Source organism: Leucopleurus acutus (genome assembly GCF_964270905.1).
Source record: "Leucopleurus acutus genome assembly, chromosome: 11".
Taxonomy (NCBI): domain Eukaryota; kingdom Metazoa; phylum Chordata; class Mammalia; order Artiodactyla; family Delphinidae; genus Leucopleurus; species Leucopleurus acutus.
In genome coordinates this window covers 40,043,110-40,069,615 of record NC_139152.1, presented here as the reverse complement: position 1 = coordinate 40,069,615, position 26,506 = coordinate 40,043,110, and the positions used below count along the sequence as shown (strand labels likewise).

Genomic DNA, 26,506 nt, shown 5'->3' with positions numbered 1-26,506 from the left:
CTTGAAAGCAAAGTTGTAGGCTTAAAATCTTAAGTGTTGTCTCTGAGTTGTCCTTTTCCTTTTCCCCTGTGTCCAATCAGTTATAAAGTCCCGTTAATTTTTATAGTGGTACCATTTTTTCTTCCCCTGTAAATATATATTGTCATCATAAAGTTAAAAGAGGACAGGGACTTCCCTGGTGGTGCAGTGGTTTAGAATCCACCTTCCAATGCAGGGGATGTGGGTTTGATCCCTGGCCTGGAAGATCCCACATTGCCACGGAGCAACTAAGCCTGTGCACCACAACTAGTGAGCCTGCGTTCTAAAGCCCACAAGCCACAACTACTGGCCCGTGTGCCACAACTGCTGAGCCCATGCACCACAACTACTGAAGCCCGTGCGCCTAGAGCCCATGCTCCACAACAAGAGAAGCCAGCGCAATGAGAAGCCTGTGCACCGCAACGAAGAGTAGCCCTTGCTCACCACAACTAGAGAAAAAAGCCCATGTGCAGCCACAAAGACCCAATGCAGCCAAAAAAAAAAAAAAATTGAAAGAGGACAGATTAAAGGAGAAAGTGATGGTTTCCCTATAACTCGGTGTTCAGAGATAATCCTGTTAACGTTTTGGTGTATATTCTATTAGAATTGTTTTCTCTGTATGCAAATACATATATTTACTGAAAACCTATTTGTTTTCCAAGGTGAAAGCTGGGTTTCTTTTTTACTTTATTTCTACTGCTAGTGCCTACTCTAAACTTTATTTCCTAATGCCTGTGTTATCATTATTGTTGTTTTAATATTTATTTGTTTATTTTATTCATTTATTTGGTTGTGCCGGGTCTTACTTAGTTGTGGCAGGCAGCCTCCTTAGTTGGGGCATGCATGTGGGCTCTAGTTCCCCGACAAGGGATCGAACCTGGGCCCATTGCATTGGGAGCATGGAGTCTTAACTACTGTGCCACCAGGGAAGTCCCTGCCTGTATTATTAAAATTTTCTCTTTAATAAAATTAACTTTTAATGTATCTATCCTTTCCTTTTAGTACCACCTACCACTGGATTAACCTTTCCAAATATTTCTTAAACTCTGCATTTTTTTATCTAAAATCTGTAGTGTCACTCTCTTCTTAAAAATCTTTTGTGTCCCACATCACTTTATTTATATCTTTTAACTAAACTACTCAGTTTAGTGTTCAAAATGTGCTTTATGCCCCGATTTCTCACACATTTGTTCGTGCCCATTTTCCTCTGGTTTTTCTTTGTTTATCCTAAGGTCTAGTAGAATATATGTAGCAAGCTCCATATATAACTGCAACAAATATGAAGGAAGAGAATTGTTATTCTGAATTGAATTTGTGGAGAAAAATCTATTTTAGCAAAGTATAACAGATAACTGCAGGGATACAAATAAGTGTTAGAATGCATGTCAGTTCTACTCAGTAAATAGATATTTCACTTTTATAAAATTATTTATTGCTTTCTTTAACTCCTGGTGAATTGTAGTTCATGCCATTGCCATCTTTGATTCACTGAAATATTCTTAAGGTTCTAGAGACGTTGTGCTTCCTGAGGTTTCCCAGATCACCAGGCTATGTTTATGTCCTATTGCTCTAATTTCTTGTTTAGTGTCTGAGTTTTCTGTCTGCTTGTGTATTGGCTTGACTTTTTTATTTTGGCTGTGCTTCGAGGCTTACAGTATCTTAGTTCCCCAACCAGGGATGGAACCCCGGTCCTGGCAGTGAGAGTGCCAAGTCCTAACCACTGGACCGCCAGGGAATTCCCTGGCTTGACTTTTTTTTTCCCCCTCTAAGTACCTTCTACTTATAAGCTGTTGAATATAATACTATACTTTGAATTCTTTTTTAAAGATTTGTGCTCCTCTCCATATGTAAGTATAATTGAGGTAATTCGCATACAATAAATTTCCTCCTTTGGGTGTACAATTCACTGGTTCTTAGTATATTCAGAGTTGGGCAACCATCACCATGATCTAATTTCAGAGCATTTACATCACCCCAGAAAGAAACCCCTCATGCTTTAGCAGTCACTCCCATTCCTCTCTTCTCCCAGCCCCCGGCAACCACTAATCTACTTCTGTCTCCATGGATTTGCTGATTCTGGACATTTCAGTTTACTCCTTTAAAAAAAGTATATAGAGTGCTTTGATAAAACTTAATAATCTCATTTTAAATAGAAAGCTGTCTATTTACATCTAGTGGTTTCTTGAATAGGTAGCTTTTAATGAGAGTTTGTTGAAGGATTGGTTTTCAGAAGTGGACGTGGTTAATGGATAGGAGAGGAGAAGATAATTAAGTAGAGGAGGAGAAAGCATAAACAAGAGGTGGCGAAGTTGAGGTAAGCAAAGAAGTTGGTTTAAGACTTAGTTCTTTTTTAGATCTACCTTACTCTAGAAATAAACAAATAATAAATGTGATTTATTTTCTCTTCATCCAGTCTGTGGCTCCAGCAGCCTTATTTTTAGCAGCCAAAGTAGAGGAGCAGCCCAAAAAATTGGAACACGTCATCAAGGTAGCACATGCTTGTCTCCATCCACAGGAATCACTTCCTGATACTAGGAGTGAGGTAGGGGATTAATTACACACATCTGTTTTTCTTAATTTATTTTGATCATAACTTAGTTTTTTAACTTTGATTTACTGAAGTCTGAATTGGGGCTGTTAAAGGAACTTTTAGTGTTTGTTTTTTCCTTAACAAAAACATCACAGAAATTTATGGCAAAAGTTAATTGTATTCATTCTGGTAAAATTGGAAAATGCAGAAAAAGAAGAAAATATATTACCTAGATGTAATTTGTACCACAGATATATAAATGAACCAGTATTTCCAGCTTCTTTTCTATGAGTAGCTACACATGTATATATTTTATACCTCCTTTTTTCACTTACTGTATGCCAAATATTTTCCCATCAATTCTCTGCTTCCTTTAAATATTGATATCGTATTTTGTCATATACATACATATATTTTAACCATTTTCTCTTAAGATAATTTCCAGCTTTTAACCACTATAATATCACTATGAAGAAAATTCTTTTAGATTTTTTGTTAATGAATTTTTTTTAAGTGAATCTTGTCACTGGTGCATGTGTGCTTAACTTTTTAAGAAATTACAAGTATGCTCATTATAAAAGAACCCAAACACTAAAGAATCATTTAAAGTCAAAGGTAAAGCTCATCTCCCCTCCTTCTCCTAGGAGGATACTGCTGATTACAGTTCAGATATATATTCTTCCACACCTTTATCCTATGTGTATACATATAGCTTTTTTCCCTTTCCATCCTTCCTTGACCTTCTAAAGAAGGGAAACTCTCCTGGCTTTAGAAATCAGTGATTGGGGAATGATGAGTTTGGAGAAAAATTATGGATTTCTGTTACTAGATTATTTGTCTGTTACAGTGGGTGCATGAGTCATCCATTATCAAATTAAGTGGAATTGTGTATTCTTCTGATCATATTGGGCAAAGTGGTTGTGGGGACGGTTTGTTTTGACAATAGCCCTTTATTATGTAAATTAAGTGTTTTGCATAGTAGTGTCTTGACTTACTTTGTTTTCTCTTTGGGCTGCACCGGTAGTTTTGTTGAAGAGCTGTTGGTCTGGACTTTTATTTACGTTAGAGACTAGTAACTGCCACTGGTCTATAGAATTGACCAAATAAAATTTTATTTTAACAAAATAAAACAAAAAATAAAATCCCTACTTTATTTTTTTTTCTTTCAAGTATATTTACATGACTTCTCACCTGAGTCTCTCTTATGAGGTGACTAGGAGAATATACTTTCTTCACTATATGGAAAGGGGAACTAGCATAGTTTAAGTCCTTACTGGACTTATTCAAGATCATAAAGTTCAGTGGAAAGTTAGCAGCAACATAAGTCTCTTAACTCCTGGCTCAAATCTCATTCTCCTAGAGTTCTAGACCAGTGCTGTCCAATAGAAATATAGGGGAAGTCACATATGTAATTAAATATTTTAAACTTTTCATTAAGCTTTATATAAAAATCTTTACTTAAAAAAATTAAGATTAATTTTAATATGTTATATTTTATATATTATTTTCTTTAACCCCAAAATATAGTCATTTCAGCATATAATCAATTTTAAAACATTATTAATGAAGTGGTTTACATTATTATTTCTTAACTAAGTCTTCACAATTCAGTGTGTATTCTACACTCATAACACATTTCAAGTGCTCGATAGCCATGTGTGGATAGTGGCTACAGTAATGGCCAGTACAAATCTGAAAGAATTTTTTGTTTGTCCCCTTTTCCTTTGAACCCATTTATGAATTGTAAAAATCTAGCATTACTCCAAAAGGAAGGTTTAACAGGAGTCAAATGTTTGAGATTGCCTATTGCCTGTAGGATTCTGTCTACATCATATGAACTTTAGAACCTAAAATGTCAGTCTGAAAATGAACTAGATCTCTGGTGCTTTTTCTGTAGCCATTTATAAATATAGTGACATCTCTCACTATACCACTTTTTTTTTTTTTTTTTAAGGAGAATCTGTTAGGAATAAGGGTTAATTTCAGTTCCTACTCTCCCTCATAACCCCACCCTTGCCTTTTGAGGCTTTGATTTCCCTTGGAGGTTGTTAGAATTTGCCTACACTTTATATATTATATATTGTATCTTTTTGGGGAATAATTTGTCTTCTCACCTGCAGGCTTACCTGCAACAAGTTCAAGATCTGGTGATATTAGAAAGCATAATTCTGCAGACTTTAGGTAAGTTTATTTTCCTTTAAAACATTAAAGAAATATGTACATAATGTAATGATTTTAAAATTTGCAAAATAGGAAATAGGAAGAGAATTTCTTGGGAAGGTTTTTGCACATTTTAGAGGTCATTTAACCCTGGCTTATACCACAGAGAGAATGCAGGCACGGCTGACCTTTGAAATAGCAGTTAGCAGGGGTTTTTTGTTTGTTTGTTTTATATTCTAGGATTCATGATTTGCTTGTTAAGATTTGGCAGTTTTTAACTTTCTGATAAATAATGGCAGAAACTATCTAAACAACTTTTTTTTCTTCCATGGATTTTTATAGTCTGCTTGTCATTATATTTAGATAACAGCATTTGTTTTTAAAATTGATAATCAGTGTTCAGAACAGTGGAGTGGAGGTGGAGGAATTCAAGCTATAGCAGTTGATGGGCTAAAGATCTGATGATGTTCTGCTATTATCTATTATTTTCATCAAAGAGACTGCCTTTAAAAGCTTAGCAAATATGGAAAATAAAGATTTTCTAGTTCTTTAGGGCTATCATTTTTCTCTTTAGGTAGGGGAGTATTTCGTGAGTTATGTTGGAAAGTTACTGGTAGGGCTGTATTTTTGCATGTACAAAAAATACAGTGAATTCTTCAAAGTTTGTCTCTGAAGTTAGTTTCTGCAAATTTTTACTTTAAATTAGTTTTCTTCAAGGTAACCATATTTTAGGGGACAATGATATTTTTCTGGTGGAGTAAATTTTTATTAATATTTTAATGTGGAAACCAGTAAGATCAATTATACTTTTAGAATAATTTGCATCAAGTAAATTTCTCAATAGCATTTTTTTTCTTTCTTTTTTTTTTTAATCAGTTTGTCTCAGACTTTATTTTTATTTTTTAAATTTTTTGGCTGCGGCACGCAACTTGTGGGATTCTGGTTCCCCGACCAGGGATTGAACCCAGGCCCTCTGTAGAAGAAAGTGCCAAGTCCTAACCACTGGACAGCCAGGGAATTCCCTAGAATTTCCTTACTTGTACTGGAAAATTTTATTTGCATACTCGAAAAGAGAAATTTCATTGAAAAATTTAATTTATATACTCAAAAAGAGAAACTTCATTGAAAATTTTTGTAGACATACCGATCTTCCTTAAGTAATTTTGGTAAAGATCATTTAGAGTTAGATAAAATGATCAGTACTTACAGTAATTGAGATGATGAAAAGGGACAAAACTGAGGTAAGAGAGGAATAGGTTTCAAAATGTTTTCTCAAGGTTAAGCTTTCGAAGATAATTATTACATGAGTAATTGCTTCTTCCAACCATGTATTATATTCTGTTGTCCCTAAGAAAATGTTTTGTGTTTAGAAGTTTTTGGTAGCTCAGGGATCTTGAGACTGCATTAGCTTTATTATCTGAGTGGTGCCTTCTAGCTCAAAACATAAGCACCTTTGAAGATAATCTTAAAGAAGAGTGTGCTCCATACTTTGACTCTCTTAGCCTCTAAACGGCAGGTTTGGGACCAGAAAATGAGGGAGGCCTTCAATGATGACTCGGATAAAAGAAATATAAGATATTTTGAGTATCTTTAGCTTTTTAACCAGTTACCTTTTTTTTTTTAGGCTTTGAACTAACAATTGATCACCCACATACACATGTGGTAAAGTGCACTCAACTTGTTCGAGGTAAGGAATCCCAACTTGAGATGCTGTCTTAAATTGTTTTACCATTTAGAGGCTAAGATTTGCTCTGGACAAATACAGAACACAGCTGCTTTGGCCAAAATTTAAACTAAAAAACCTACCTGGCTTAAATCAAAATGAGTGGTTGGAGTTTTTCTGTTGGGTTCTTACAATGTTTTTAGGTGATCTCCAGATAAAGAGAGTTAGTTTCTTATGGATGTTTGTCAAAGCTGGGGGCAGATTTTGAAATGTCATCAAATCATAAGTATCTAACAGCAATTTTAAGGATGTCTTGGGGGTTAATTTGATTCTAGGGTTGATTGTCCTAGGCACTCTTAAGGCCACCCAGAGGGTCATCTAGAATTTATTTGAACTTATTTTCATCTTTGTTAATTCCCTAGCAGGACTTTTTTTTTTTTTTTTGTGGTACGCGGGCCTCTCACTATTGTGGCCTCTTCCGTTGTGGAGCACAGGCTCCGGACACGAAGGCTCAGCGGCCATGGCTCACAGACCCAGCCGGTCCGCGGCATGTGGGATCTTCCCAGACCGGGGCACGAACCCGTGTCCCCTGCATCGGCAGGCGGACTCTCAACCACTGCGCCAGCAGGGAAGCCCAGGACTTGGTTTTTATTCCGATTTAACTTTAGTAGCTGTAATTGCACAAAACCTAGTTCTTATTTATTTAAATAGTAGTATCAAGGCTATCTAGACACCATTGTGCGTTTAAATGCCATTTTTCGTTTTGTAGACTTAACTGATTGACAATTGGCCTTATTTGTGTGTTTCATCTGAAAACTCAATTTTCCCTGAGTTCTTATATTTTGAAAGGTTTACACTAACAGAGATGGATAAATGCTAATATTTAATCTAAGGAAGGTTAAAATTTGCTTTGTTACCCAGAGCATTTTTTTTTTGAAGGAGGAATTTTTATTTGTTTATTTATTTATTTTTAATTTATTTTATTTTTTGGGCTGCATTGGGTCTTTGTTGCTGTGTGCGGGCTTTCTCTAGTTGCGGTGAGCGAGGGCTACTCTTCGTTGCGGTGTGTGGGCTTCTCATTGCGGTAGCTTCTCTTGTTGCAGAGCACGGGCTCTAGGTGGCCGGGCTTCAGGAATTGTGGCTCGCGGGCTCTGGACCACAGGCTCAGTAGCTGTGGCGCGTGGGCTTAGTTGCTCCGCGGCATGTGGGAACTTCCCAGACCAGGGCTCGAATCCGTGTCCCCTGCATCGGCAGGCGATTCTTAACCACTGCGCCACCAGGGAAGCCCGAAGGAGGAATTTTTAAAATTGTAATATATATGAATAATTTATGTTATTTGCTAATTTTTTCCAGATATAGCAAGGTCTTCTGGATTCTGATCTGGCCTCCAAATTAGTTCATCCCCTAGCTTAGAATTTCTCAGTGAACCCTTGTATCAGGATCTCTGAGTTACTAACAAGTAAAAATGGTTGTTACATTCTTCTCCAAATGTGTTGAGTCAAACTCTAGGGAGGATGCCCAGGAATTGCATTTTAAACATGTACCCCTTATACCTGGTGTGCAGAATAAAGCTTAGGTCCCTAAGTCGGGAAGCAGCATAATTATTAATATTATAATTAAAAATCACTCAAACTGTTTTCTTTGACAGTAGAATGTAAACATCAGGTGGTCAGGGACCATGCCTGCCTCATTTACCACTATATTCTCTGCCTTGCAAATATTACATGCTTACTAAATACTTGTTTAGAATGAATGGAACTAATAACCTTCTCCCCCTCCCCCCTTTCTTTTTTTTAGCAAGCAAGGACTTAGCACAGACTTCTTACTTCATGGCAACCAACAGGTTTATATTTTAGTATTTTTCTCTTCTGTTTTTGGGATAGTACTTTACTTGCATTAGAATTGTCACTTTTTGATGGGTATATGGAAAGATGACAGGTCTTGCACTTAGTAAACTAGAAGCCAAAGATCTAGGCAAGGATCTCTGATACAATGTGTTATAGACAATTCTATGGTAAAGGTTGATTTTTCTGCAGTTTTCATGTGTACCTTAAAATTTCCATGCTGCTCTTTTAATTTGTTAAAGTGATATATTTATTTATTGCTGATCGTTTGATAGCCTACTTAATTCTGCATTGTTACTTTGCTTTAACATATCCAAGAGCATAATTCTGAAAGTTTGTTTAAACTTGGGGTTCATTGACAGTGACTAAAATCTAATTTGGAGGATTCTGCTGTTACTATATTTTAAAAGACTCTGTTTTTCTTCACCCACGCCCAGATAAATGGGCATGTATATGTGTAAAGAGTTGTGATACTTTTTCTTTCTCCTTCCTTTTTTAAAGAAAAAAATTAATACATAACTTGTATTACCAAATGACTTGCTTATTCTCATCTCCAGTCTACTGGTTGTTCATGGAAACCAAAGATACTCCTAATGACTGTCAGGGCTAAGAAGTTCATTTTTATAGCCTGGTGGGAAAAATTTTAAAAGTAAACTGTCACGTATGTTGACACTTGAGAGAATGATTGTCTGTTCATTATTTTGAAGAGACCAGACCTATGATTGGCATGAGACAAGATAATTTTTAGAATATTTCCTTAGGTATTTGACTTAGGGATTATACATATCAAAAATCTTATAATTTTCCTTAAGCTCTGAGCTTATTCTCAGGATAATTAATCCTTATTTTAAAAAACTGAATGCTCAGTCTTTTATTTTTGTTTTTATTTTTTCCAGTCCTTCATTAGTGTGTGGATTAAATGATGTGTAGTCAGAAAAATTAGAAAAGTTGTTACCTGAGCCAGTGGGTTAATGGAAAAAATCATGTTGGGTGCTGGGTCAGAGCACTGGATATTTCTTGCCCTTCTTGCTCTCCAGTGGGTTTTTTATTTTTTTAACTTTTTTTTTTTTTTACTTTTTTTTTAAAGTAATGGAGAGTTTTAACTTTGGGTTCAGAATTGAGAGCTCATGACACTCTCTTGTTTCCTTCCCTCTGATGTCAGCCTGCATTTGACCACATTTAGCCTGCAGTACACACCTCCTGTGGTGGCCTGTGTCTGCATTCATCTGGCTTGCAAGTGGTCCAACTGGGAGATCCCAGTCTCAACTGATGGGAAGCACTGGTGGGAGTATGTTGACGCCACTGTGACCTTGGAACTTTTAGATGGTAAGTTTTAGAGTAAGGGACCTTGAATAGCACTTGCTCTTGATCTGTCACATATCTGGCCAAAGGTGACTTGATTTCAGATGAATATAGTTAGTTGAGGTTATTCTTATTTCATTACTTCTGCCTCTGAGTTTTTCTTAAATGTTCTAATTTCATTTGTAGAACTGACACATGAATTTCTACAGATTCTGGAGAAAACCCCCAACAGGCTCAAACGAATTCGGAATTGGAGGGTAAGAATTATTGCTGTCAGTTTGTGGAACAAACCATTTTCTTCTTTTGACCAAACCAGTGAAAATACCAGATATGGATATGTACCCTCGGTTTGGAATTTCCCTTTTTGTAGTTATGCAATAGACATAATTTCAACTTCATAGCTTGGCTTCTGGCCCAGAAATCCATTGCTGTAGGCGACAGTGAGATTTATTTGGTGTTTTGCAACTCTTGTGATTTAGTCATTTGGTCAGCAACATTGGTTATTTTCTTGTGTGGAGAGTGTTAAGGGGAAAAATTTGGCTTTTCTGAGTCACAGAATGTTGGCTTCTGGTATAGGAAAGATTCAGAGTTAGGAGATTAGAACTGGTATTATAATTTTATCTTTGACATTACCTGCTTTTAAATGGATTTTAGAATTTTGTTTTTATATAGATTGCAGTCTAAAGTTGTATTTCAGATATTTTTCAAAGTCTTATTTATGAATAGTGGAATTAGCACCATTTGTTGAGAAGACTGTCCTTTCCCCATTGAATGGTCTTGGCACCCTTGTCAAAAATCATTTGACCATGTATGTGAAGGTTTATTTCTGGGCTTTCTATTCTGTTCCATTCATCTATATGTCTGTATGTCAGTACCCCACTGTTTTGATTACTGTGGCTTTGTAGTAAGTTTTGGAATCAGGAAGTGTGAGTCTTTCTGTTTTGTTCTTCATTTTCAAGATTGTTTTGACTATTCAGGGTCCTTTGAGATTCCATATGAATTCTAGGATTTTTTCTTTTTTTAAATTTATTTTGGCTGTGCAGGGTCTTAGTTGCAGCACACGGGATCTTTGTTGCGGCATGTAGGCTTCTTAGTTGCAGCATGTGGACTCTTAGTTGCAGCATGCAGACTCTTAGTTGTGGCATGCATGCGGGATCTAGTTCCCTGACCAGGGATCGAACCCGGGCCCCCTGCATTGGGAGTGTGGAGTCTTAACCACTGGACCACCAGGGAAGTCCCCCCACATTTTAACAGTATTAATGTTTGAATTAATGTTTGGATCCAGAACATAGGTGAGTTTCCAGTTATGTTTTACTTAATTTTTTTCAGCAGTGTTTTGCAGTTTTCATTGTACAAGTCTTTTACTTCCTTGGTTAATTCCCAAGTATTTTATTCTTTTTGGTGCTGTTGTAAATGGAATTGTTTTCATAATTTCCTTTTTAGATTGTTTATTCATGTAGAGAAATGTAACTGAATTTTATTTGTTGACTTTGTATCCTGTTACTTTGCCCAATTCATTTATTAATTCTAATAAAATCAGAAAAAATAAATTCTTTTTGGTTGAGTCTTTAGAGTTATCTACATATAAGTTCATGTCATCTGCAAACAGAGATAATTTTACTTCTTCTTTTCCAATTTGATGCTGTTTCTTTTTCTTGCCTGATTGCTGTGGCTAGAACTTCCAATACAGTGTTGAATGGAAGTGGTGAAAGTGAACATCTTTTCCTTATTCCTGATCTTAAAGAAAACTTTCAGTCTTTCACCATTGAATATGATGTTCACTGTGGGTTTTTTATATGTGACTTTTATTATGTTGAGGTAGTTTCCACTTTATGTTCCTAGTTTGTTGAGTGTTTTTATCATGAAAGTGTGTTGAATTTTGTCAAACGCTTTCTCTGCACAAATTGAGATGATCATGTGATTTGTTTCCTTCATTCTGTTTGTGTGACATATTACATCAGTTGATTTCCATATGTTGAACCCTCCTTATATTCCAGGAATAAATTCCACTTGGTCATGCATGATATGTAATTTTTTTTAAATGCCACCAAATTCATCTTGCTAGTATTTTGTTGATGATTTTTGCATCCGTGGTTATAAGGGATATTGGCCTGTAGTTTTCCTTTCTTGTAGTGTTTTCTTCTAGCTTTGGTATCAGGGTAATGCTTGCCTCATAGAATGAGTTGAGAAGCGTTTCCTCCTCTTCAAATTTTTGGAAAGTTTGAAAAGGAGTGGCATTACTTTGTTAAATGATTGATAGGATTAACCAGTAAGTCTTTTTTTCCTTTGGAGATTTTTGATTACTAATTCAATTTTATTTATTTATTTTTTAAAATTTATTTATTTATTTTGGGCTGTGTTGGGTCTTCATTGCTGCACACAGGCTTTCTCTAGTTGCGGGGAGCGGGGGCTACTCTTTGTTGCAGTGGGCAGGCTTCTCATTGCAGTGGCTTCTCTTGTTGCGGAGCATGGGCTCTAGGCGCGTGTGGGCTCAGTAGTTGTGGCTCGCAGGTTCTAGAGTGCAGGCTCAGTAGTTGTGGCACATGGGCTTAGTTGCTCCGCAGCATGTGGGATCTTCCCGGACCAGGGCTCGAACCCATGTCCCCTGCATTGGCAGGCGGATTCTTAACCACTGGGCCACCAGGGAAGTCCTGATTCAATTTTATTACTAGCTGTAAGTCTATTCAGATTTTCTGTTTCTTCATGATTTAGTCTTGATAGGCTTTGTGTTTCTAGGAATTTGTCCCTTTTGTCTGGGTTATTCAATTTGTTGATATACAGTTTGTTCTGTTAGAATGGTAGCAATGTCTCCACTTTTATTTCTGATTTTAGTAGTTTGAGTCTTCCCTCTTTTTTTCTTAGTCTGTCTAGCTAAAGATTTGTCAATTTTGTTGATGTTCTCAAGGAACCAATTTTTGTTTTGGTTTTTCTCTAGTTTATTTTATCTCTGCTCTAATCTTTATTATATCTTTCCTTCTGCTAGCTTTGTGTTCAGTTCTTTTTCTAGTTCCTTAAGTTATAAAGTTAGTTTGTTATTTTGAGATGTTTCTTGGTTGTTTTTTTTTTTTTTTTGGCCACACTGCACAGCTTGTGGGATTTTTAGTTCCCTGACCAGGGATTGAACCCAGGCCCACCAGGCAGTGAGCGCACGGAGTCCTAACCACTGGGCTGCTAGGGAATTCCCAGTTTCTTGTTTTTTTATTAAGTACTTTTTACTTTTTAAATTTTTATTTTTTTGGCTACTCTGTGTGGCATACTGGATCTTAGTTCCTCAACCAGGGACTGAACTCATAGCTCCTGCATTGGGAGTGCAGAGTCTTAACCATTGGACTGCCAGGGAAGTCCCTGGTTTTTTTAATGTAGTGTTTATAGCTATAAATTTCTTCCTTAGCACCACTTTTGCTGCATACCTTAAGTTTGATATGTTGTGTTTTGTTTTTCTTGGTCTCTAAGTATTTTCTAATTTCCCTTTTGATTTCTTTGATCCATTGGTTTAATTTCTACAATTTTGTGATTTTTTTTTCCCCCGATTTTCTTTCTGATACTGATTTCTAACTTTATCTTGTTGTGGTCAGAAAAAATACATGGTATGATATGTATCTTTTAAAATCTATTGACTAAGTTTGCAGCCTAACATATGGTCTGTCCTGGATAATGTCCCATATGCACTTGAAGAATGTATGTGCTGCTGTTTTTGGGGAGAGTGTTCTGTGTATGTCTGTAGATCTAGTTAGTTTATTAAGTCCTACTTCTTTATCTCCTGCTTGATCTATTATTGTGAGTGGGGTATTGAAGTCTCCAACTATTACTGTAAAGCTGTCTATTTCTCTTTAATTCTGTTAGGTTTTGGCCTCATATATTTTGATGGCCTGTCATTAGGTGTGTAAATGTTTATAATTGCTATGTCTAATTTCTGTAGCTAGCCTTTTAAAATATATAATGCTCTTTTTTGTCTCTTGAAATCTTTTTTTATTTCAAGTCTGTTTTGTCTGCTATTAGTATAGCCATGCATGCTCTCTTTTGGTTACCATTTGCATTGTATACCTTTTTCCATCCTTTCCCTTTCAGCCCGTTTGGGTCTTTGGATCTCAGCCTCTTGTAGATAGCATATAGTTGGATCATATATTTTTATCCATTCTACAAATCTCTGTCTTTTCCTTAAGAGTTTAATCCATTTACACTTAAAGTAATTACATATAAGGAGAGATTTACTTCTGTCACTTAATGCTATTTGATTTTTAGACAGGCATACCTTGTTTTATTAAACTTTGCGGATATTGCATTTTTTATATTGAAGGTTTGTGGCAGCCCTGCGTCAAGCAAGTCTGTTGACGCCATTTTCCCAACAGTATTTGCTTACTTCGTGTCTCTGTTACACATTGGTAATTATGGCAGTATGCTGAACTTTTTCATTATCATTATATCTGTTATGGTGATATGTGATCAGTAATCTTTAGTATTACTACTACAGCTCACTGAAGGCTCAAATGATGGTTAGCATTTTTTAGCAATAAGGTATTTTAAATTAAGGTATGTCCCATTTTTTTTTAGACATAATGCTATTGCACATTTAATAGACTGTAGTGTAAACACAATTTTTTTTTTTTTTTTTTTTTTTGCGGTACATGGGCCTCTCACTGCTGTGGCCTCTCCCGTTGCGGAGCACAGGCTCCGGACGCGCAGGCTCAGCGGCCGTGGCTCATGGGCCCAGCCGCTCCGTGGCATGTGGGATCTTCCTGGACCAGGGCACAAACCCGCATCCCCTGCATCGGCAGGCAGACTCTCAACCACTGCGCCACCAGGGAAGCCCTAAACACAATTTTTATATGCACTGGGAAACCAAAACATTTGTGTGGCTCACTTTATTGTGATATTTGCTTTACTGAGATGGTCTGGAACGGAACCCACAGTATCTCCAAGGTATGCCTACTGTATGCCTTACGGCTTTTTTGTCCCTCATTTCCTGCATTATACTGTCTTTTGTGCTTAGTTGATTTTTCATAGTGAAAAATTTTAAATTCCTTTTTCATTCATTTTTTGTATTAACATACAAAATTTGTCTCCTTTATAGCTGCATCCTCATCCCTTTTGGTTGTTGATGTTACAAAATTAAATAATTGTGTGCCCCCCGAAAACTAATAATTCTTTTAGATGCATTAGGCTCTTATACTATATAAAAAATAAGATTTGGAATTATAAGACAAAGTTATAGTAATACTAGGTTTTACACTAATTTTTTTTTTCCCTGAGAATGTGTTAGTCTCCTAAATCATGTAGAAAGCAAAATGTGCAATTACAAACCATTGTTACAATACCAGCTTTTATAATTGCCCATGTATTTACTTTTATTGAGGTCTTTATTTCTCCATGTGGCTTGAAGTTACTGTCTTGGAGGACTCCCTTGAGCCTTTCTTGTATGGCTGGTCTAGTGGTCACGAATCTCCTCAGCTTTTTTTTTTTTTTTTTTTGCGGTACACAGGCCTCTCACTGTTGTGGCCTCTCCCGTTGCGGAGCACAGGCTCCAGACGCGCAGGCTCAGCGGCCATGGCTCACGGGCCCAGCTGCTCTGTGGCATGTGGGATCCTCCCGGACCGGGGCACGAACCCGTGTCCCCTGCATCGGCAGGCGACTCTCAACCACTGCGCCACCAGGGAAGCCCCCCTCAGCTATTGTTTATCTGGAGATAATTAATTTCTCCTTCACTTTTTTGAAGGACATTCTTACTGGATATAGGATGCTTGGCCGACAGTTTTTTTCTTTTAGTACTTGGGATGTATCAGCTCACTATCTTGTGGCCTCCAAAGTTTCTGTTGAGAAATCTCATGCTCTTATTGAGGATCCCTTGTATGTGACCGTTTGCTTCTTGCTGCTTTCAAAATTCTGTCTTTGGCTTTTGAAAGTTTGAGTATGATATGTCTTTTTTTTTTTTTGATACCATGATTTTAAGAATTGAGGTATAGTTGATGTACAATATTATATAAATTTCAGGTGTATAACAAAATGATTCACAATTTTTAAAGGTTATATTCCATTTATACTTATTATAAAATATTGGCTATATTCCCTGTGTTGTACTATATATCCTCGTAGCTTATTTATTTTATACATAGTAGTTTGTACCTCTTAATCCCCTACCCTTATCTTGCCCCTTCCCCCTTCCCTCTCCCCACTGGTAACCACTAGTTTGTTGCCTATATCTGTGAGTCTGTATCTATTTTGTTATATTCATTAATTTTATTTTTTAAATTCCACATATAAGTGGTAACATACAGTATTTAGCCTAATACCCTCCAAGTTCATCTATGTTGTTGCAAATGGAAAAATTTCCTTCTTTTTTATGACTGAGTTGTATTCCATCGTATATATACCACATCTTCTTTACCCATTCATCCGTTTTTTTTTTTTTTTAATTGAAGTATAGTTGGGGAGTTACCTGGTGGTCTAGTGGTTAGGATTTGGCGCTTTCACTGCCACGGCCTGGGTTCAATCCCTGGTCGGGGAACAGATCCTGCAAGCTGTGTGGTGTGGCAAAAAAAAGAAAAAAAAAAATAGAAGTGTAGTTGATTTACAATGTTGTGTTAATTTCTGCTGTACATCAAAGTGGTTCATTTATACACATATATACATTCTTTTTCATATTCTTTTACATTATAGTTTATCAGAGGATATTGAATATAGTTCCTTGTGCTATATAGTAGGACCTTGTTGTTTATCAATTCTATATATAATAGTTTGCATCTGCTAACCCCAAACTCCCACTCCATCCCTCCCTCATCCCCCTCCCCCTTGGCAACCCTAAGTCTGTTCTTTATGTCTGTGAGTCTGTTTCTGTTTCGTAGGTAAGTTCATTTGTGTCATATTTTAGATTCCATGTATAAATGATATCATATGATATTTGTCTTTGTCTAACTTTAACTTCACTTAGTATGATAATCTCTAGGTCCATCCATGTTGCTGCAAATGACATTATTTTGTTCTTTTTTAATGGCTGAGTAGTATTCCATTGTATATATGTACCACATCTTCTTATCCATTCATCTGTCAATGGACATTTAGGTTGTTTCCACGTTTTGGCTATTGTGAATAGTGCTGCTATGAACATTGGGGTGCATGTATCTTTTTGAACTATAGTTTTGTCCAGATGTATGCCCAGGAGTGGGATTGCTGGATGATATGGCAACTCTATTTTTAGCTTTTTGAGGACCCTCCATACTGCTTTCCATAGTGGCTGCACCATCTTACATTCCCACCAACAGTGTAGGAGGGTTCCCTTTTCTCCATACCCTTTCTAGCATTTGTTATTTGTAAACTTTTTAATGATGGCCATTCTGACTGGTATGAGGTGGTACCTCTTTGTAGTTTTATTTGCATTTCTCTGATAAGTAGTGATGTTGAGCATCTTTTCATGTGCCTGTTGGCCATCTGTATATCTTCTTCGGAGAAATGTGTATTTAGGTCTTCTTCCCATGTTTTTTGGATTGGGTTGTTTGTTTTTTTGTTGTTGAGTCGTATGAGCTGTTTTTATATTTTGGAAATTAAGCCCGTATCAGTCACATGATTTGCAAATATTTTCTCCTAGTCCATAGGTTATCTTTTCGTTTTGTTTACTGTTTCCTTTGCTATGCAAAAGCTTGTATTTGATTAGGTCCATTTGTTTATTTTTGCTTTTATTTCTATTGCCTTGGGAGACTGACCTAAGAAAACCTTGGTACATTTATGTCAGAGGATGTTTTGCTTATGTTCTCGTCTAGGAGTTTTATGGTGTCATGTCTTATGTTTAAGTCTTTAAGCCATTTTGAGTTTATTTTTGTGTATGGTGTGAGGGTGTGTTCTAACTTCATTGAATTACATGTGGCTATCCAACTTTTCCAACACCACTTGTTGAAGAGACTGTATATTCTTGCCTCCTTTGCCAAAGATTAATTGACTGTAGGCATGTGTGCTTATTTATGGGCTCTCTATTCTGTTCCATTGATCCAGATGTCTGATTTTGTGCCAGTACCACACTGATTACTGATAGCTTTGTAGTACTCTCTGAAGTCTGGGAGGGTTAAGTACGATATGTCTTGATGTGAGTCTCTATGAGTTCATCATGGAGTTCACTGAGCTTCTTGGATATCTATGTTCATGTTTTTTCATCAGATTTGGAGAGTTCTGAGCTGCTGTATCTTCACATATTCTCTGCCTCTTTCTCTTTCTTTTCATTTTCTGGAATTCCCACAATGCATACATTGGTCTATTTGATGGTGTCCCATAGGTCCCTTAGGCTCTGTTCACTTGCTTCAGTCTTTTTTCTTTCTGTTCCTCAGACTTGATAATTTCCATTGTCCTATTTTCAAGTTTGCTGATTCTTCTGCCTGTTCAGATCTGCCTTTGAATCCCTCCAGTGCATTTTTCATTTCAGTTATTGTACTTTCCAGCTCCAGGATTTCTTTCTGGTTTCTTTTAAAGTTTTTAATCTCTTTTTTGATACTTTAATTTTGTTCACATGTTGTTTTCTTGACTTTTTGACATTTTCATTTCCTTGAGTATCTGTCAGGCAGTTAATGTCTTTGCCTAGTAGATCTGCCATTGGGTCTTTTTCAGGGACAATTTCTGTTGATTTTTTTTTTTCCTTTGAATGGGCTATACGTTCGTGTTTCTTTATGTGCCTTGTGATTTTTTTTGTTGAAGACTGGACATTTGAATCTCATAACATGGTAACTCTGGAAATCAGATTCTCTCCCTTTCCTGGGGTTTGCTGGGATTTTTTTTTTTTTTTTGTATATTTGGGGTGGGGGCTTGATTTTGAAGGATATTTCTATGCTGAGGATCAGCTTGATGTATAAAATTAATGTCTTCTCAGTTCTTATCTGAGCCTCTTCCTGGACATTTCTGTAGGGACAGTGTTTTTTTTTTAATGTTCTAATCTAATATCTGGCTCCCAAAGGGAGAAAAAGCAAAAAATGAAGTGGGGGAGGAAGGGGGCTGGCCCTTTATATCCAGGGAAGTCACTTCAGCCAGAGGGGGAGGGGATTACAACAATGGAGGGAGGTGCAACAACAATGGCTACCTTTCTCTTTGTATCTCTGTGATTGAAAGCAGCAGTCAGCGATCAGACCACAGATCTCCAATATTTGGAAAATAGAGCTCTTTTTGCCTAACCAGGGTCCCCCAAGCTGTGTGCAAGCGACTCCAGGAACAGCTGCACAGCTGACTGGGGCTGAGAGCTGAAATTGAGGGAAATTAACTTCAGTTTATTGTCCAGGGCTTACCCTGGCAGCTGCAAGCCTTCAACAGACTGCAAAGTTCCAAAATAGTTATGTCAGACAGATTCTGCCTTTGCAGTTGTTGTCTAGGTGGGACAGATTCCTGGTGTTTCCTACTCTGCTGTTTTCACAGAATCTTCCTCCTTTTTTAAGGCTAAATGGTATTTCATTGTATATATAGACCACATTTTTTTAAATACATTCATTTATTGATGGACACTTGGGTTGCTTTCATACCTTAGGTATTGTGAAAAGTGCTGCAACGAACATGGGAGTTCAGATACCTCTTTGAGATCTTGTGATGCTTGATTGAAGGTTTAAAAAATCGTATCTCTCCTGATGGTAATAATTATCAGTCTCATGTTAGAGTAACCTCCTGGTTATGGGCTATCCCAAACTCCCAATGTCACAGCAAACACAGTCTACTCATTTCAGTGTTTTTTTTCCATTTGATAAATTACCTGAAGTGAAAAGATGCTATTTGCTTCATTCTAGGCATGCCAGGCTGCCAAGAAAACAAAAACGGATGACCGAGGAGCAGATGAAAACACTTCGGAGCAGACAATCCTTAATATGATTTCCCAGAGCTCTTCAGATACAACTATTGCAGGTTTAATGAGTATGTCAGCTTCTTCTACCACAAGTGCAGTGCCTTCCCTTCCAGCCACTGAAGAGTCAACCAGTAACTTAAGCAATGTGGAGATGTTGCCGAGTGAGCGTTGGCTGTCCTCCCACCCTCCTTTTAAGGTAGAACCTGCTCAGGGTCATCGGACTAGTGAGAATTTAGCACTTATAGGAGTTGATCATTCCTTGCAACAGGATGGTTCAAATGCATTTGTTTCCCAGAAGCAGACTAGTAAGAGTGTGCCATCAGCTAAAGTATCACTGAAAGAATACCGTGCAAAGCATGCAGAAGAGTTGGCTGCCCAGAAGAGGCAACTGGAGAACATGGAGGCCAATGTGAAGTCACAGTATGCCTTTGCTGCCCAGAATCTTCTGGCTCACCATGATAGCCATTCTTCCATCCTTCTGAAAATGCCCACAGAGGGCTCAGAAAACCCTGAGCGGCCTTTTCTGGAAAAGACTGACAAAACAGCTCTCAAAATGAGAATCCCAATGACAAGTGGAGATAAAGCTGCCACTTCAAAACCAGAGGAGATAAAAATGCGCATCAAAGTTCACACTGCAGCTGACAAGCACAATTCTGTAGATGACAGTGTCACAAAGAGCCGTGAGCACAAAGAAAAGCACAAGACTCACCCATCTAATCATCATCATCATCATAATCACCACTCACACAAACACTCTCACTCACAGCTTCCAGCTAGTACTGGGAACAAACGTCCAGGTGATCCAAAACATAGTAGCCAGACAAGCACCTTAGCACACAAACCCTATAGCTTGTCTAGCTCTTTCTCCTCTTCCAGTTCTTCTCGTAAAAGGCCCTTCCCTGAAGAGACTGGAGGGGCAGTGTTTGATCATTCAGCTAAGACTGCCAAGAATACTAAATCCTCTTCCATAAATTTCTCCTTCCCTCCTCTTCCTACAATGGCCCAGTTGCCTGGGCATAGCTCAGACACAAGTGGCCTTACTTTTTCACAGCCCAGCTGTAAAACTCGAGTTCCTCACATGAAATTGGATAAAGGCTCCACTGGAGCCAATGGTCACAATGCAACCCAGACCATAGACTATCAAGATACTGTGAATATGCTTCACTCCCTTCTCCATGCCCAAGGCGTTCAGCCCACTCAGCCACCTGCGTTTGAATATGTTCATTCTTATGGAGAATATCTGAATCCACGGGCTGGTGGAATGTCCTCCAGACCTGGCAATACAGACAAACCCCGGCTACCACCTCTACCATCAGAACCTCCTCCACCACTTCCACCCCTTCCCAAGTAAAAAAGAAAAAGACGAGGAGAAAAAAACTTTAAAAACACATCTTTTTTTTTTTTTTTAAACTACTGATTCTGGACTAAGAAAATTACTTCCCTTATGAAACATGTCACCCTTGTTGGACTAGAAATAAATTTATATTGAGACATGGGAAGGTGGTAGAGGGCCTTGGTTATTATATCGCCTGCCTCAGAAATTTAACTATTTTATTATAGTTTTTACTGAGAGGTGAGAATGTGTTAAAGCTGTGAAGGATTCAGAATACTTTCTCTGTTCTTGGCCTCTCCACCTCCTAATTAGGTCGATTAGAGTTGATATCTTCCCTCTTCTTGCCAGGACTGAAGTATGGAGGGTTTGTTTTATCAAACAGTTGTGGATCCTTTTGGTGTTTAATATATCAGAAGAGAGGAAGTATTTAAATGTCAAAATCTTTTAAGAGACTTTAAAAAAATAATTTAAAGAAAGTAAGTTATCTGTTTAGTTTTTTTATATAATTGGGGAAGGGATAGGGATTTTGCTGTGTGTACGAGATACACGGCAGTGAGTCCTGGGGGGTGGGATTGGAGGGTGGGGGGTGTGTGTGTAGTGGGGATGGGAGGATAGGATTTTGGCCGTGAGTTCTGAGATCGGCTCTGGCCACTTGAAGTGTTTCGACCTTTAAGTGTGTATGTAAGTGTGGGTATGTGTGTTTTAAAATCATGTTTTATCTTTCCTTCCCTGTACTTCACCATTTTTACTTCCTAACAGTCTACTAGAGAGAACACGGTGTGGCCTTTAAAACATAAAGGAAGGAAGAGGCCTGTATTTGACATTTCTCTTTCTTTATGTTGTAATTGAGGGTAGCCTTCTAAATTCTAGTTTGGGCAGGTGCAGCCAATGGTCTGACTCTGGACTCCATTATAAAAACTTCCTTTTTACCCCCTTTTTCCTTTTGATACAGAACAAAGGTGGGGTTGAGGAAGAAGGCTGGAGAGCTAGGCTGGCTTCTGCCCTACAGAATTGGGTGTCCTTTTTTTCATATTGGGCTTTGGGAAAGTGTTCAAGTAAGAGCAGTCTCAGGGTCTCTGAAGGGTAGGGGGATGTGCTATCCTTCCTGTGAAAGCCCAGACCATATGTGAGAATAGATCTGGGAGAAGCCATGGAGCTAAAGGATACTGAAAACAATGAAAACTGTGATTGGGAATTTTTAGGACATTGTATTTTAAATTATATTATGAATGTAAGACTTGATTTTTATCTGTATATCTGAAGGGAGGCAGCTGCATCCTCAATTTTTGCAGCCTATATGACCTCAGAGATTGGAGCTTATGAATTTAACAGTGCTGGTGCCATGAAGGTGAGCAAGCCTAGCCTTCAGATACTGTTATGTTTAGATTGTGCATCTTTGGTGGTTTTAGCTTCTAGGCAGAAGTTCTTCTGTAGATTTCTAAGAGTCCTTTAGAAAAATGGATCAGGAGTCCTATTCTAATGGGTGCTTAATTATCCCATATTTTAGGAGTGAACATTTTTGTTGAGGAAAGAAATCTTTCAAGGGGCCAGAAAGAATTCTAAGCCAAGTTGTCCAGCTGAAAATGCCACCTAGCCACAGATTATTTAATGTGATATTTTTTCAGTCTTCATGGTGTTTTTTGCCATGGAAAAGGTGATGCAATTTGAATTTGTCTTCTTGATTTTAATGCAGCGTCTTTCAGACCAAATATTCTTTGTGGATAAATTGAATTTTTTCATTGGTAGTCATAGGGAGATAGGAGTTGTACATGTGCTGCTGCTTGCCAGGAACAGGTTGGGGAGAAAACTGAGACAGTTGGAATTGATGATGCACTGGCCTAATATAGGAGGGAATTCATTCAGTAAGCCTTAACTGAAGGTGAATTAGTGTCCTGCACTTCTGCATATTTGAACTGTCTGGAGTGCCTGCCGTTGCTGTGTAAAGTGAGCTCTGTGCTGATTGATACACCAGTAATACTTTTGACTTGGAATGTCACTTTACTTTTATGGATGACATTTTCCTCTTTCTCCTTGCTATTTTCTGTGTTGTGCTAGGTAATTGGTAATTGGTAGATGCGTGGTGTGTTTACTAAATTTAGGCTATTTGTTTAGATTTTGTTTGGCGGAATCAGCTTTCCTTTCTGACCTTCCCAAAAGGTTATTTAGTTTGCATCTGTATCTTGTGGAATTGATGATCACTGATTTATGAAAATGTCTTTTACAGCTTTCAGTTTTTCTCATCAAATGTCACATATTTTCTAATCACATTCACTCTCTCACCACAGAGATACATATCCACTTGGCCTCAGCAGTTCTCCATGGCAGTCTGTAGTTCCTTAGAACTTTGTCAGGAGTGACCTTGAAAAAAGTGCTTACTAGAGCCTAAGAGCTGCTTTACGCTGCATAGTCTGGCCCTTGCACTAGTAGATCATTGCTGATATAGGTCAATTTAGAGACTTTTTTATATTAGTGCCTCCTGATACTGTTTTAAGATACCTACAGTGTCCGCTTTTATATCTATGCATATGTCATGAAACTTCTTATGGGCTCTGCATGAAGCTGCTTACTGCATTGTCTTTGGGTTAGCAGATGTGCCTGTCAGCTAGCATGCATGTTGTCCAGATTCCATAAGCTTAGGCTTCAGAAGATTGTGTGGTTTCTAAATGCTGTGTCTTCTCTTACCCTCACCACTTCAAAGGGTGAGAAACAGGATTTATACATGCAAAGTTAGTCTAGTAAACAGGGCTTTTTCCCCCCTCCTTTTAACCTTATCAAGGGTAAGTGGTGGTAAGCAGGCCTGGAGCCTCAAGTTCTGTAAATTTCATTCCTATAACTTTGCTTGAATCTCATGTTGGCAAAAACAAATACCTGTGAATTGTCATTAGGACTTTTAATCAGATACCTGTGTTGCTGTTAGCTGAACTCTAGTGAAGCATTAATCTAAAGCTACATTGGTCTTCTGAAGTATCAGTTATGCTTTTTGGGTTTAGAAAATACGTAGGAATTAGTGTAGTCTTTTCACTTGAATCAATGTATTTCCATATCTGAGACCCTCAGCTTCCTCTTTTTTTTTTTGGAAATGATTTTAGTGTTTTGATTTAATGTATCCTTTTACATAGTTCTGTATTATTGGCTCACCAATATTGATAGAAAAAATTTAAATCTCCAGTTGGAAACAGCAATGGATTAGGATATAGAAATAAAATCATGGTAACATCAGTGCTGGATTTACTGAAGCCTCTGCTACTTAATTCCCCATATTGAAAATCCATACCCCTTATGCCTTGTTTCTGGACAAAGGCAATTAGAGGAGTCTTATCCCAGTATGGTTGGATTTTAAACATATCTGTGTTTCCCCCGCAGAAACACAGGACTGTGGGAACTTGGGAACTGATTAAATTTTAAAAGGATTAGTCCTTTGTTGATGATCTGTTTTGATACTAATGCCAGGAAAAGGGATTCTAGGACATCTTGAAGTTGGAATACAAATATTATTCTCTTGGGTTTGGGAGAATTTAAGCAGTCTATGCAACCCTTCACATGGTGAGAAATAAGCCCTCTGCAGTCCCACGAAACTTTCAATGACTTTGATGCCTCCCCAAATTTCTTGTGTTGCTGCTTGTTAACACCCAGCTTTTAACTGAGTGTTTGTTCCTGGTGGTTTAAAAAATGTTCATGTTTTATCACACTGTCAAGTTTTATCTTTTTATCCCTCTGTGGGATAAAAAGCATGGTACTATAATCCTGCCTGATAGAGTGGTCTGGAGTGAGAATTATTTTTTAAGTGGGAGACCATTCCATTTTAATGTTTCTAAAGTTTTTAGCATGAACTTGGCATTGGAAAAGGGAGGGCAAAAAAGGAACGTTTACTAAAAAGTGGTGTCTACTCTTCCCCTTTATGAGTGTGTATTCGTGGTGAATGGAAAGAAGAGAAAGACTTGAGAGCATGCTAATTGAAGCCAGAGCAAGTATGTCTTCATCAGGTTATCAGGAACTCTTCAGTTGAAAGCTGAGGCCTTAACTGATTAGTGGTTGATCACATTGGAATTGGTTATAAGATGGAAGTGCTGGCTGGGTTAAGCACCCAAAGAAAAGAATGCAGCCCACTAACTTAGTGTTAACCTAGGTTTCTGGATTTGAAACTGACCTCCCCACCCTACTCCACACACCTAAAACTGTTTTCTTATCAGACCAAAGAGCAAAGAAGGAAAAAAAAAAGTAAAACACTTTTCCAATCTATGTCACTCAGGTACAATTTTGTGGTGATATTTTTGTCTGTTTTCTTTGTATTGCTCTTAAGAGCCCTTTCTCAGCATATTATTCTGTTCTTGCCTCTGTCCTCCTTGGGGCACCTCAGTTCTGGATGCTACCCCTGGGATCTCTACTGCTGTTATGTGAATGGTAAGATATAAGTGACCATTATAGTAAGGGCTCTTTGTAAAACATTAAAAAAATTTTTTTAAAAATTTAAAAAAGGATGTTGTATACATTTTATAGTCTGGCTATCAGTTTGATATCTTGCTGTCAAGTATGTTTCTCAATCTGTATTTATCCATCCCATCAATAAATGTTAATGATAAAACAATCATCTGATTATTGTTTATGTGTACTGAGTCTTCAAGTTAGTTTTTAACTGTCATTTGATATGATAATAGTTTTGTTTTAGTTTTGGTAATATAGTATGTACTTTCTTACTGCACAAGATCCTATGGGAATTGAGTTCATTGGAAATAGCTAACTAAGATTTGATCATTACAGTGAACCTGATGGTATATAAAGTATGATGTGGCAGAGGGGGAAAACCCCTCATTCTGTATTGTCGCATGGATACCTGGAAGGGTGACTGGTACACAGAAAAATATATAGCTCTAACAGATGATAGCAACATGTACTGCTTATCTAGCAAGCACTATCAATGATTCATAATTGTACATTTGGTTCTTTGAAAACTGAAATGTTGGTATAGACAGCAGTGCTTTTGGAAGAAAAAATTAATAGCCTTCTTGGTGGTGCCTGGAAAAGCTGATAGGGAATACTCACCCTTTTCTTGGGACATAATAAAACCACACACACAAGGTAAATCTTGCAAATTACCCATTTAAATGGAAAGAATTTTTATGCTATAATGCTCAAATTATATAAAAAATGTTAGGAGTAGCTATAGTTTAAAAACTCTAAAAGGAACAAAATATAAATTTAACAGAATGTTCAACACTTCTGAAAAAAAAATCACTTGAGTCTTGAGTTCTGTTCGTTCCGTCCTTCCATTTTCTGAAATAAGACAACTTAAGATTTTTGTTTGCTGTGCCTCTCCTGAAACTTTTGTGGAAGCTGCCGATGTTTTAGGAATTTTGGTCTGGTTTGAATGGAAGAATAGAGAAGTAGTAAATGAACGATGTGAGAATGGATGATATTATAAATTTATTATAAAGTCATAAATAGTGATTTGCTTTTGTTAAAAGAGATATCAACTGTGTCATCCTTGGTAATAGATGAGGTATAAATCAATGTAAACTTCCAAACAGCTGGATCCCCAATTATAGAGGTTTGTTAAACTAACTGGGATAGAGCTAGGTTTCATCTTATGATCAGGACCTAAATCATCCTGGTCTCTCTGACACTTTTGAGAGCCAATAAGATTGGCTTGATCTCTCTCATTCAACTTTCTGTAGAAAGTTTGAAGCCCTTTCTATGACTTCTGTGGATTCCCTTAGAGACTTGTATTTATTGTAATCTCTAGCTCTGGCACCTACTTCTGCTGAATTGATTTGGGGGGCCTACTTCTGTTGAATTGATTTGATTTGTGGATTGTCACATGTCTTACTTGTGCTACCTTTTTTGCATTGTGGAATCTTAA

The 26,506-nt window shown here is 37.4% G+C and overlaps 1 protein-coding gene across 1 annotated transcript in view; it reads left to right on the top strand.

Moving 5' to 3' along the window:
* The window catches only part of CCNT1 (cyclin T1), a 28,549-nt gene extending 7,872 nt beyond the window's left edge, over positions 1 to 20,677 (top strand). Inside the window, exons 3-9 of the mRNA XM_082850891.1 lie at positions 2,432 to 2,560; positions 4,669 to 4,729; positions 6,333 to 6,395; positions 8,169 to 8,214; positions 9,378 to 9,541; positions 9,704 to 9,774; positions 19,261 to 20,677. Coding sequence (XP_082707017.1) covers positions 2,432 to 2,560; positions 4,669 to 4,729; positions 6,333 to 6,395; positions 8,169 to 8,214; positions 9,378 to 9,541; positions 9,704 to 9,774; positions 19,261 to 20,667 — 1,941 coding nt within the window. The 3' untranslated portion in view covers positions 20,668 to 20,677. The remainder of the gene's footprint in view (positions 1 to 2,431; positions 2,561 to 4,668; positions 4,730 to 6,332; positions 6,396 to 8,168; positions 8,215 to 9,377; positions 9,542 to 9,703; positions 9,775 to 19,260) is intronic.
* The last annotated feature ends 5,829 nt before the right edge of the window (positions 20,678 to 26,506 follow it).